General features: G+C 45.3%; 1 protein-coding gene across 1 annotated transcript in view; it reads left to right on the forward strand.

Annotated features, from left to right (window-relative positions):
* The window catches only part of LOC310778784 (uncharacterized protein), a gene marked incomplete at its 5' end in the record, with an annotated part of 33865 nt that overhangs the window by 617 nt on the left and 19011 nt on the right, over positions 1-14237 (forward strand). Inside the window, 9 exons of the mRNA XM_083639232.1 lie at positions 3171-3217; positions 6015-6309; positions 6505-6576; positions 7813-8256; positions 8527-8579; positions 9308-9345; positions 9451-9513; positions 11638-11769; positions 12619-12835. Of these exons, the coding sequence (XP_083495358.1) occupies positions 3171-3217; positions 6015-6309; positions 6505-6576; positions 7813-8256; positions 8527-8579; positions 9308-9345; positions 9451-9513; positions 11638-11769; positions 12619-12835 (1361 nt within the window). The remainder of the gene's footprint in view (positions 1-3170; positions 3218-6014; positions 6310-6504; positions 6577-7812; positions 8257-8526; positions 8580-9307; positions 9346-9450; positions 9514-11637; positions 11770-12618; positions 12836-14237) is intronic.

The raw sequence follows: 14237 nt of genomic DNA on the forward strand, positions 1-14237 counted from the left end.
AATCCCTAGTCAAAACCCATCTATTCAAAACTGCTTTTACTGTTTGATTACTTGTGTTGTGATTTTATGCTATGTAATTCTTGTTTGTTTTTAATATATTGTCCTCTTTGATATTTTAACCTATGTAATGTAAAGCATCTTTGAGTTTTTAGAAAAGCGCTTAATAAATTAAATGTATTATTATTATTATTATTATTATTATTATTATTATTATTATTATTATTATTATTATTATTATTATTATTATCATTATTATTAATGACCTGGACTATGTTTCCTGTTTTGTTGGGTCAGTTAGCACAACAGATACCCTAATGACCTGGATTGTGTTTCCTGTTTTGTTGGGTCAGTTAGCACAACAGATACCCTAATGACCTGGACTGTGTTTCCTGTTTTGTTGGGTCAGTTAGCACAAGCGATACACTAATGACCTGGACTGTGTTTCCTGTTTTGTTGGGTCAGTTAGCACAAGCAACACACTAATGACCTGGACTGTTTCCTGTTTTGTTGGGTCAGTTAGCACAAGCGATACACTAATGACCTGGACTGTTTCCTGTTTTGTTGGGTCAGTTAGCACAAGCAACACACTAATGACCTGGACTGTTTCCTGTTTTGTTGGGTCAGTTAGCACAAGCAACACACTAATGACCTGGACTGTGTTTCCTGTTTTGTTGGGTCAGTTAGCACAAGCAACACACTAATGACCTGGACTGTGTTTCCTGTTTTGTTGGGTCAGTTAGCACAAGCAACACATTAATGACCTGGACTGTTTCCTGTTTTGTTGGGTCAGTTAGCACAAGCAACACACTAATGACCTGGACTGTGTTTCCTGTTTTGTTGGGTCAGTTAGCACAAGCGATACACTAATGACCTGGACTGTGTTTCCTGTTTTGTTGGGTCAGTTAGCACAAGCGATACACTAATGACCTGGACTGTGTTTCCTGTTTTGTTGGGTCAGTTAGCACAAGCAACACACTAATGACCTGGACTGTGTTTCCTGTTTTGTTGGGTCAGTTAGCACAAGCGATACACTAATGACCTGGACTGTGTTTCCTGTTTTGTTGGGTCAGTTAGCACAAGCAACACACTAATGACCTGGACTGTTTCCTGTTTTGTTGGGTCAGTTAGCACAAGCGATACACTAATGACCTGGACTGTTTCCTGTTTTGTTGGGTCAGTTAGCACAAGCAACACACTAATGACCTGGACTGTTTCCTGTTTTGTTGGGTCAGTTAGCACAAGCAACACACTAATGACCTGGACTGTGTTTCCTGTTTTGTTGGGTCAGTTAGCACAAGCAACACACTAATGACCTGGACTGTGTTTCCTGTTTTGTTGGGTCAGTTAGCACAAGCAACACATTAATGACCTGGACTGTTTCCTGTTTTGTTGGGTCAGTTAGCACAAGCAACACACTAATGACCTGGACTGTGTTTCCTGTTTTGTTGGGTCAGTTAGCACAAGCGATACACTAATGACCTGGACTGTGTTTCCTGTTTTGTTGGGTCAGTTAGCACAAGCGATACACTAATGACCTGGACTGTGTTTCCTGTTTTGTTGGGTCAGTTAGCACAAGCAACACACTAATGACCTGGACTGTGTTTCCTGTTTTGTTGGGTCAGTTAGCACAAGCGATACACTAATGACCTGGACTGTGTTTCCTGTTTTGTTGGGTCAGTTAGCACAAGCAACACACTAATGACCTGGACTGTTTCCTGTTTTGTTGGGTCAGTTAGCACAAGCGATACACTAATGACCTGGACTGTTTCCTGTTTTGTTGGGTCAGTTAGCACAAGCAACACACTAATGACCTGGACTGTGTTTCCTGTTTTGTTGGGTCAGTTAGCACAAGCAACACACTAATGACCTGGACTGTGTTTCCTGTTTTGTTGGGTCAGTTAGCACAAGCAACACACTAATGACCTGGACTGTTTCCTGTTTTGTTGGGTCAGTTAGCACAAGCAACACACTAATGACCTGGACTGTTTCCTGTTTTGTTGGGTCAGTTAGCACAAGCAACACACTAATGACCTGGACTGTTTCCTGTTTTGTTGGGTCAGTTAGCACAAGCGATACACTAATGACCTGGACTGTGTTTCCTGTTTTGTTGGGTCAGTTAGCACAAGCGATACACTAATGACCTGGACTGTGTTTCCTGTTTTGTTGGGTCAGTTAGCACAAGCAACACACTAATGACCTGGACTGTGTTTCCTGTTTTGTTGGGTCAGTTAGCACAAGCAACACACTAATGACCTGGACTGTGTTTCCTGTTTTGTTGGGTCAGTTTGTTAGCATAAGCGACACACTAATGACCTGGACTGTGTTTCCTGTTTTGTTGGGTCAGTTAGCACAAGCAACACACTAATGACCTGGACTGTTTCCTGTTTTGTTGGGTCAGTTAGCACAAGCAACACACTAATGACCTGGACTGTGTTTCCTGTTTTGTTGGGTCAGTTAGCACAAGCAACACACTAATGACCTGGACTGTGTTTCCTGTTTTGTTGGGTCAGTTAGCACAAGCAACACACTAATGACCTGGACTGTTTCCTGTTTTGTTGGGTCAGTTAGCACAAGCAACACACTAATGACCTGGACTGTTTCCTGTTTTGTTGGGTCAGTTAGCACAAGCAACACACTAATGACCTGGACTGTTTCCTGTTTTGTTGGGTCAGTTAGCACAAGCGATACACTAATGACCTGGACTGTGTTTCCTGTTTTGTTGGGTCAGTTAGCACAAGCGATACACTAATGACCTGGACTGTGTTTCCTGTTTTGTTGGGTCAGTTAGCACAAGCAACACACTAATGACCTGGACTGTGTTTCCTGTTTTGTTGGGTCAGTTAGCACAAGCAACACACTAATGACCTGGACTGTGTTTCCTGTTTTGTTGGGTCAGTTAGCACAAGCAACACACTAATGACCTGGACTGTGTTTCCTGTTTTGTTGGGTCAGTTTGTTAGCATAAGCGACACACTAATGACCTGGACTGTGTTTCCTGTTTTGTTGGGTCAGTTTAGCATAAGCGACACACTAATGACCTGGACTGTGTTTCCTGTTTTGTTGGGTCAGTTAGCACAAGCGATACACTAATGACCTGGACTGTGTTTCCTGTTTTGTTGGGTCAGTTAGCACAAGTGACACACTAATGACCTGGTCTGTGTTTCCTGCAGGTTCTTCAGGTTCTCTGTGGTGTTGGAGCATGGCTGCAGCTCCCTGAGTGAGGCCTAACGAGCCAACAGCTTTGTTAAGCATTCATTCACTGTAACTGGAAACACAGTGAGGTCAGGAGATCTAGCAGACAGAGCATGGACCCAGAAGCCCCGCCCACAGACAGCGAGAGCCGTCCTCATTGGCCGTGGTAGCCGGGGGGCGGTCCTACACCAGCACATCCTGAGATGGAAGAGGCACAATTGGACGAGCTCTGTCCAGGGGCAGAGATGGTAGAGGAAGGTGAAATGATTGGACGAAAAGGGTGGAGGAGAGGAAGGTGGAAGAGGAGGGTGGAGAGACAGTAGAATGAGGTCGGTGTCAGTAGCCGATCTGAGTCGTGCATGTCCGCTAGCGATGCGCGGGTCACCCAGAACCCGCCGGGTCCCGCGGGCTGGCCCGCCCCGCAGGCGGTCTGGGTTGGCAAATTATGAAAATATCGCGGGTGCGGGCGGGGCAGGCTCAGAACGTGACAAACACACAGAGTAATTAACCTTAAGACGTGACGTTAATTCTCTCTCACACACACACACACACACACACACACACACACACACACGTAGGCCACTAGGCCTACACACAATCAGACAGACTCCTGCTGCACTCGCTATAGCCTACATGGAGTAAAGAAACGCTTCAATGAGGTAGCCTATGTGCTCTCAAAACAAACAGTTTGGAAGGATTATTTGCATAATTGGTCATTATTAAGTGTCCATAAAACTAATGCCGCCGCAGATTTTCTGTTGTGGACTCGACTGTGATCTATTTGTCAACTTTACTGTGAGTAGGCTGGCTACGTACCAATTGAGAGCGCATAAGGTAATTAAAAGAAATGGGGATGAATAAGAACTGTTTCTGTAGCCTTAGCCTACCTCTCTCTGCCTGCTACCTCCATTTGAAGACCTTGGATTAATTGAAGAAAGACCGACATGAAAGCAGCCGCACAACTCATCCAGAGCATTAGGCTACAACTGTTGTCGCGCACGGCAGCATGTGAGTGTCTGTGTGTGTGAGAAAGAGAGAGAGAGGGGGAAGAGAGACAGACTTATTAGCTACTTTGCACACCTTGGAAGCTCTGCTGCACTCCTCCGGAGTCCGGAGACATATTACATTAAATTGGCCGTTGCGGGCTGCTGGGTTGGGCTGGGTTCCGAATTTTCAGATATTTGAATGGGCTGGGCGGGGCGGGCTGGCTCCAATGGCGGGTTGGGTTGGGGCGGGCCTTAAAAAACCCTGACCCGCGCATCACTAATGTGCGCCATTTTTATGACATTGCAACATTTTACCACAGCCAAGAATTTAAAGGTGGGTCTGTGCTGGAGACCCCACTTTGGCCATTAGCTCACTACCAGAGATGAATGTGTTTCTTGAATGAATTAATGAATTTCTTTATTTTTAAACAGGGACAATGTACAAGAACATTAACCTTATGAATAAGGAGAGATGTGTTGTAAAATCGCTATTTTCCACCCTTAGTCCCTGGGCAGATAAATACTACAATGTTAAAACAGTAGGAAAATTTGAATTGAACATAGTAAGAAAATAGGTAAGAAAATTACACTTTCAAAGAGTACAAAAATACTATGGTAAACAATTAGAATATACCCAAACCTAAAACAAACCTCCCCCAACCAACAACTCCAATTTACACTCCTCCTCAGAATGACATCCAGCTCTAAGAAGGACAATGTCTTGCCTAAAACACTGTATGAAGCTAACATCCCCCTAATTTTGAAAAAGGGGAAGGAGGAGGTAGACCCGGCCAGCTACAGACCCATAGCTCTCCAGAACTTTCACAGAAAGATAATCACCAAAACGCTGGCTACCCGGCTAAATTAACATTTGTCATCCATCATTCATCCTGACCAGACAGGGTTCATCCCAAATAGGTTCTCTTTCTCCAATGTCAGATGCCACCTCAACACCATATACACAGATCACAGCAAGACCAGCAGTGCAGCGATTTTATCACATCGCTCGACGCACAGAAGGCGTTCGATCAGGTTGAGTCTTATATGTTTGAGTCACTACACAGATTCGATCAGGTTGAGTCTTATATGTTTGAGTCACTACACAGATTCGGGTTTGGCGATTCATTCATATCCCGGGTAAAGCTCATCTATGCTAGTCCGACATGTTCAGTTATAACCAATGATGACAAGTCAACCAGATGCTCTCTTTCACCGTCCCTCTTCGCGTCGCACTCGAGCCCCTTGCCCTAAAAATACGTAGTCACCCAAGTCTTGCAGGCCTGGAGGTCGGAGGTATTGAGACACGTATCAGTTTGTACGCCGATGATGTAATATTATACCTACATAATTTTGAAATATCGATCCCCCCTCTCTTAGAATTAATCACCTCCTTCTGTAAGCTGTCTGGATACACAATTAATTGGACAAAGCGCGACTTTATGCCTCTCTCTGATGTATTACATAATGTAAATAACATACCGGTAATGTAACATCAGCCAAAGTGGTGATACATATAATTCCATAACTGGATACTACTTTGTTTACAATCATGTAATATGTTCACCAAAACTAGCTAGCTAGCCTACTTACTTATCAAATGTATCCTAATGTTGTAGTAACAAGATATTTTCATTTGACTGAACTATTTGTTTGATTACAGTGTTGCTGTAGTCTGGCAAAATCTTGTAAAATGGCACATGCGCGACTCACATCTACGGCTGACTTAGATCGGGCCGCAGATCATTTAGTGACTTAGATCAGGTATGACAGTCGGGGCGGTTAAAACAAAATGGAAGCAGGAAACCTAGCCTGATGTGAGGTATGTTTCTCTTGCAGAGGAACCAGGAAGTCTTCAGGTGAGAGAGGAGGAGGTGCAGGAAGAGAAGGAGCAACTCCATCGTGCCGGCCAGCAGCAGGAAACCGCAGACAGGAAGGAAGTCGACGATGACACAGAGAAGGAAGGGGCGAGGCCTGAGGCAAAGGAGACACAGAAGGAGAATGGAGCACTGGGTCCGGAGGAGTGCCCGGAGCCTTGCGGAGCGCCGGGGCCGGAGGAACGGCAGAAGCCTTACCCCGAGCTCAGGGACTGCGTGATCCTGATCGCTCGCCAGAGACTCAGCCAGCAGAAGCTGTTCCACCTGAGGAGAGAACAGGAGACGAACCAGAGACTGAGGATGGAGGAGGAGAGGAACGAGAGACTGAGGATGGAGGAGGAGAAGAAGAGGGAGGGGGGCGTGTGGGGCGTAGGGGGCAGGGCTGAGCCGCTGCCACCTGATTGGATGGAGCCATTGGAGCCGGATGATGACGGCGACACATTACTGGTCAGGAGGTTTGTGAAGAAGGTGAAAGTCCGCATCGCCCCTGATGACAGCCCTGATGACAGCCCTGACGGACAGAGGTGAGTAGTACTCAAGTACATTTACTCAGTTACATGTCATTGTGTACTAGAGTATTTTTATGCCTCAGCCGCCGTGGCCGGAGGCATTATGTTGTTGGGTTGTCCATCCGTCCGTCCGCCCGATTATCTTTAACGCGATATCTCAGGAACACCTGGACGGAATTTCTTCAAATTTGGCTCAAATGTCCACCTGGACTCAAGGATGAACTGCTTCGATTTTGGTGGTCAAGGGTCAAAGTTCAAGGTCACTGTGACCTCATGACCGCCCATTCCATTCTCATTAACGCCATATCTCAGGAACGCCCTGAGGGAATTTCTTCAAAGTTGGCTCAAACATCCACTTGGACTCAAGGTCGCTATGACGACCAGGTGTGGGCGGAGCTATGACGACCAGGTGTGGGCGGAGCTATGACGACCAGGTGTGGGCGGAGGCGAGTAAACTTGCTGTGGAAGCAGAAGTCTATATCAAGTAGAGTGGAGTAAGGCAGGTAAGAGTAGAGCCGTACTGTGCTGTTATATGTGGTGGAAATGAGCCATTAGAGCAAGGCTATTCAATTGGCGGCCCGCGGGCCGAATTCGGCCCGCCAATCAAGTCCGACCAGAATGAGTTCCCAAAAAACTATATATATATATATATATATATATATATATATATAAACCACAGTAACGTCCGCTAATTCATCAAGAAACGAATTCCACACAGCCAGAGCATGCTGAGTCCTTTGTATCGACATTAAACTCAGAAGTTGACGTTTGTTTGTAATGTCTGGCTCATTTGTGGCTGATTAATAGTGGTTTTCTTTCAGCCCTTGGTGTTTAGCAGTGGGTGCTGTGCTGCTGCAGTCCGTGTGTGTGTGTGTGTGTGTGTGTGTGTGTGTGTGTGTGTAGGTGCGCTCGTTGTAATTCACGCTGCGTCCCAAGCGGGCGGGGTCAGGCGTATTGAAACACCCCCCCCCACCCTTCGGGAAACGAGAGTGAAACTCATCGAGCGTCCCCGAGAGTGAAAAGCGTCCTTTTCTGTTCTATGACTGAGTGATGCCATTGAATTCCTCACGTGTTGACCAGCGTGCTAGCGCACGTGGTAAAAAGGAGGAATCAGTTTTTTACAAGTTACTTTTTTACTCTTACTCAAGTTTTTTAATGGTAATTTTACTTAAGTATTATTATAAAGTAACTGTAATTTTACTTACTTTTAGTACTGTTTTTGTTTACTCTACCCACCACTGCTGACCACAGCCCTGACGGCGTCCCTGAAGACGTCCCTGATGATGCCCTTGACGACATCCCTGATGACGCCCCTGTCGACCCCCTGGACGATGCCCTGGACACGCTTGCTGACGCACCCAGGCGGTCTTGCGCTCTGAGGCGCTCTCGCGCTCTGAGGCGGCTCCTGGGCGATGCACCTGACCCCACCCTCCCCCGTCTGAGGCGCAGAAAAGCGCCCAACAACGATGACGTCAACAACAGTGAAAACAAAAACAACAGCAACAGTGAAAACAAAAACATCAGCAGCAGCTTCAGCCAATCAAATTTCTATGACCACAACTACACCAAACTACACCAACATGACGACTCTGACAGAGCGGGGGGTGGAGCCACCGAACCCGTCAGCCCAGCTACCGACAGTGACACCCTCTCAGCTTTCAGCGGCCAATCACAAGAGGCCACGCCTGTGATTGGGTAAGATGGGCGGAGCCTGGTGGGGTTTATAGCATGACGTGTTCAGTGTTCTGCAGTTAAAGGTGCAATGTGTATTATTTGGCCTACACATAAATAACCTACACATAAAAATAACCTACACATCAAGATAACCTACACATCAAAATAACCTGCACATAAAAATAGGCCTTAACACATTGTGCATTTAAACTTGTTGAAGCTCTTTTCCTGTAATGTTTCTCTGATGCTCTTCTGATGTTCCTCTGATGCTCCCCTCTGGTTTTCCTGCAGTCTGTGTTCCAGCTGTGGGCGGGTCACTGCTGAGCCCTGTAGCTGCTCTACAGGTAATCAATCAATCAATCAATCAATCAATCAATCGGCCAGTCAGTCAGTAGAAAAAGTATGAATCTAATTTCATTCATGTGAACATCAACATCGTGCAGTGGTTTTCAAACCTTTATTTACTTAAAGTCCCTGGAAACCAAAATCCACAAAAACCTTCTAACTATGTTATTTAGGGTCTTATGTGAGTAATTGGGTGCCTCAGAAAGTAGGAGACATTAGTTTCAACCCAAACTTTTATCTGTTGTTTATTGTATTTGTGTTGCGTTGCCTCTTATGTTGTTTATTGCACTTGTTTTTAGCTTGTAAAGTGACCTTGGGTGTCCAGAAAGGCGCTTATAAATAAAATGTATTATTATTATTATTATTTTATATGTTTCATAATAAATCTATAGCTGTCTGAGTCCCCTTGTAGTTAAGCTGGAATTATGCTTCCCGCATCGGCGAGGACCACGAGTGTCCGTGCGGAAAAGTGACGTCAAATCACTTCCGCGAGCAGAAACCCGCACAGAGTATAAAAGCTCCACACGTTTTCTCGTCAGGATTCCGTGTCTCTCATTTCCGTGCGGCCGGCCAAACTCAATTGAACCCCGAGGTCCCAAAACCCTATGGCACACCTGGCCTTGCCTCACGGCACCATTTGGGAACCACTGACATAGTGAACACCCTCATAGTGTGTGTGTGTGTGTGTGTGTGTGTGTGTGTGTGTGTGTAAATTAATATTTTTCAGATGGGACAAAAAAATCACCCAGCATCGTGTTCAAAAAGGTAAGACAGTCTATCTGTCTGTCTGTAACTCAGCTGTATGTCTGTCTATCTGTAACTCAGCTGTCTGTCTGTCTGTAACTCAGTTGTCTCTCTGCTCCTGTCCAGGTGATGGGGGGCAAGTGGGTGCTGCGGAGGTCAGAGGTCAAACAGGAGGGCAGCAGCGGGCAGGTGAGGACAGAGGAGCACAGGAAGTCAGCTGGTCTGTGACATCACATGTTACTGCACAGAAAGTCAGTTGGTCTGTGACATCACATGTTACTTCACAGAAAGTCGGCTGGTCTGTGACATCACATGTTACTGCACAGAAAGTCAGTTGGTCTGTGACATCACATGTTACTGCACAGAAAGTCAGTTGGTCTGTGACATCACATGTTACTGCACAGAAAGTCAGCTGGTCTGTGACATCACATGTTACTGCACAGAAAGTCAGTTGGTCTGTGACATCACATGTTACTGCACAGAAAGTCAGCTGGTCTGTGACATCACGTTACTGCACAGGAAGTCAACTGGTCTGTGACGTCACATGTTACTGCGCAGGAACCCAGCGACAAGCGCCACTTCTGAAAAATTAAGGAATTGCCAAAAACTGCAGTTCCTCAAATGGCCACTTGAGGGCTGGCTCCAAATAGCGAGTCCATCCCCATAGACTGCCATGTTAAAATGCCCAACTTTACAGAAGAAATAAACATGGCCTGGTACAAAACACGGTTTTGGTCTCTATATTTCCCTATTCATGACAACTGTACGGTTCCATGGCACGAGTGCGACACCTCACGAGTCCAAAAAATGATGCATTTGACAGATGTCTCATTAGTCCGACAGCTCGTTAACCCGACAACGAAAATCTCACTAATCCGACAGCTCGTTAGTCCGAAAATAATGATGTACCCTGCAGCAAGATTCATTGTTCTCATTATTCAGTCTGCCCGCCCAAATTCCCCTACGAACATTCTGCATAATAATGTGCTTGTTTGAGAAACTATGGAAGATTTAGTGGCCCTCTACCAATGTTGCGCACGGTGAAGAACGGACGGTCTACACCGACCCCCCCCCCCCCCACACACACACACACACACACACACACACACACACACACACACACACACAAACAGTGAGCGCACAGTGAGCGCACAGCTGAGCTCTCACCTCGTGTACGCCGTTAATAGAGCCAGCTACTTTAATTTAATTGTGTATGTCTACTAATTAATTCCCTTACCTCATTATTGTAATATCTTATTTATCTTATTTATTTTCTATTCTTAAATTTATGTTCATGCTTTTATTTTATTGTTTTATTAGTTTCTTTTATTTTGTTTTATTATTATTTATTTTTTTACTGTTGTAGGCTAATCATTAGTGGCCGGGCCAGCGAAGCGGCAGGGCCACTTATTGTATTTGCCATTATTAATACTTTAATACCATAATAAATACTTATTGTATTTGCTATGTTTCTTTCTTCCTATTCTTATTATTAGTATTCTTTTACTTCCGTAAAACTGTCTATATCTCAGAAACCCTAAAGCCCACAGTAACCAAATGTTGCACCTAGGCTAGAAAACTCACCCACTACTCAGAAACAAAAAATGATACTAATCGACCAAAGTTTGGCGATATTACCAACACCTCATTTCCTGTTTTTTAACCATCCATACCACTGGGCCAATCCCTGAAATTTGGCCCAATGACAGATATGACAGATATTCGAGCCCCTTTGGGGGCAATAGGCTCGAACCCCTTTTGTTTTTAGACCTTCGCAGGCCATTTTAGGGCCAGGTGGTTACCTGGAGGTCAGCAGTTGATACTAATCTACCAAATTCTGGCGATACAACCAAAACTTTGTAAATTATGGCCCCATTTAGAGTCAAACAGACGATAAAGCAGACCGAGGTTGATTTGACAGTGATCGCGCAGCTCGCTGATCACGGACCAGTAGCAGGCGGCGCTGTGGCTTTGTCTGGCAAAAAGAAAGGGTAAAAAAAAAATTACGGCGGTCAAAACACAAAATATAGAGATCAAAACGCCAAAATACAGAGTTCAAAACGCCAAAATACAGAGATCAAAATGCCAAAATACAGAGTTCAAAACGCCACAATACAGAGTTCCAAATGCCAAATTACAGAGTTCAAAACACCAAAATACAGAGTTCAAAACACCAAAATACAGAGTTCAAAACGGGAGGCCACACACCAATGGGTGTCACACCAACAGCAACATGTGTCACCACTTTTACCCCAAATATAAATTTACAGTATAGAACTAAAAACTGTTCTGTTCTGTTATATTATTTTGTAGGAGGTGAAGCCGAGGAAGAAGCTGAAGAGACGAAAGCTGGGGTGGGGCAGGAAGACGAAGACGAAGATGAAGATGAAGGGAAAGAATTTGAAGACTGGACGCCTCAGTGTGAACTCAGTGAAGGAGGAAGAGGTGTGTGTGTGTGTGCGTGCGCATGCGTGCTGTATGTATGTACGTGCTTGCGTGTGTGTGTGTGTGTGTGAACTCAGTGACTACTGTTACAGCAGGGGTTTCTGAATGTGTTTATTGGATCAATTATCATCATCTTCTGGCTCATTAGTTTGGTATTTTTGTCATTGAAGCTTTTTCACTAGCTTTAACACATCCAATGGCCATCTAGCTTTAACACATCCAATGGCCTTTGCTATGAACGACTGTTTGGACTGTTGTGTAGCATTAGCATAACGATGAGTAACGATGAAGGGCACGCACTCACCAATCCGTAGTGGTCGCTTGCTTCGGTCCCGTCACTCTCTGGGTTGGCTCGCCGAGCTCACCCGGGTTGCCTGCCCAGTGAGGATGAACAGGGCTGTATGTTAACTCATTCCCCGCCATATAATTGCGTTATTTCAGAATCAACGCTTCCTCTTCTCACTGCCATACGATAGAACTCTTGGCCACCTTTGAAGTGATTACCATACTTGTCTAGTCCTCTCCAAGCCAGAGTTTTCCCCTCACAAAACCAGTCAGCGTTCTCAGCATCGATCTCCCTTCATGGAGGAAGCTCCAAACACATCCAGCCCGGTGCCTCAAAGCATATACAATACCATTGTCCTGAACAATTGAAGTGGATGGTGACCAATTTTCAAATATAAAACAACAACAGATTTATTTATTTATGAATATGGACCCAAAAAAATGTCATCTGTCCATCCAGATATAGATAGATCAAACTTGAATTTTCATTTTTGGGTGAACTTATCCTTTAAGATATGATTAAAGTCCAGGACATGTATCATGATTGGTTATGTGTGTGTGCAGTCCACTCCAAAGATGGGAAGAAGAAAAAAGGGACAAGAGAAGAAAGGGGCCAAGACAAGAAAGGGGAAGTCCACCTTGAACAGCTTCATACTGTTCAACAGTGAAAGGCGGGCGGTCCTCAGGGCTGAACACCCGGACACCTCTTTTTCAGAGCTGAGTCGACAGCTGGCCACAGAGTGGAAGAACCTGGAAGCTGACAAGAAAGCAGACTACGAAGGTGAGAGAAGAAACAGTTGGGAGCGACTATCTCCACGAACGTGGCCTGCATATCCAGAATGCATGCGGCCCAAGCTACGTCGGGATGACGAGGGAACGAGAATTGCCATAAAACTCTTCAAACATGTTGTATTTTTATTTTGGTTTTCAGGATGTTGGTTGTTACGGTTAGGCCTAGGCTGTTGCTGTTTTGAGGGCAGGTCTAGGGGCTCAAAATTGAATGACTGACAGGTTGTAGCATCAATGAGAGAGTGGTTCACTTTCAAAAGTCAACAGAGTCAGGTTGGGTGGGCACACCTGATTGCTGAAGTCGTTACTGATTGTTGCACCCAGGAGTTTGGGCGAACCAATCACTGGCCAGGATTCCGATATCAGTTTGGAGCTAGAAGTGTCCCAGACCCAGAGAGAGATCTGCAGCATGCAGTAACGTAGTGTATCAGACCCAGAGAGAGATCTGCAGCATGCAGTAACGTAGTGTATCAGACCCAGAGAGAGATCTGCAGCATGCAGTAACGTAGTGTATCAGACCCAGAGAGAGATCTGCAGCATGCAGTAACGTAGTGTATCAGACCCAGAGAGAGATCTGCAGCATGCAGTAACATAGTGTATCAGACCCAGAGAGAGATCTGCAGCATGCAGTAACATAGTGTATCAGACCCAGAGAGAGATCTGCAGCATGCAGTAACATAGTGTATCAGACCCAGAGAGAGATCTGCAGCATGCAGTAACGTAGTGTATCAGACCCAGAGAGAGATCTGCAGCATGCAGTAACATAGTGTATCAGACCCAGAGAAAGATCTGCAGCATGCAGTAACATAGTGTATCAGATCCAGAGAGAGATCTGCAGCATGCAGTAACATAGTGTATCAGATCCAGAGAGAGATCTGCAGCCTGCAGTAACATAGTGTATCAGATCCAGAGAGAGATCTGCAGCATGCAGTAACATAGTGTATCAGACCCAGAGAGAGATCTGCAGCATGCAGTAACATAGTGTATCAGACCCAACAACAACAATAACAGCCGACCTCGAAGCCCTCGAGCATCTGTTCACTTCTGCTTCCAGAATGTCCAGAATGACGCATAACGCGTAATGCGTCATTCTAATACAGAAGTGCCTGGAATAAAGTGCAGAGCTCTCGGCACAGGAAAACATGAAGACAAGGTAAAGCTGACATTGTAGCATAACAACCACCATCCTTAAAAGAATAAGAAAAATCCAATGAAATTTGTTTGAAGAGTATTATGGCATTTCTTGTGCCCTCGTCACCCCGACGGGGGCTCGGTCTTCTTCAGGCCGCAAGGCATTCTGGGTATGCAGGCCACGTTCATAGGGATGGATGCTCCCCGAAGCGGTTACTGTGAGGTGTGAAGTGCTTTGATGTGAGCTGGAGTCAACACAGTAT

This window comes from Poromitra crassiceps, assembly GCF_964638095.1.
Source record: "Poromitra crassiceps genome assembly, chromosome: 6".
NCBI classification, from domain to species: Eukaryota; Metazoa; Chordata; class Actinopteri; order Beryciformes; family Melamphaidae; genus Poromitra; species Poromitra crassiceps.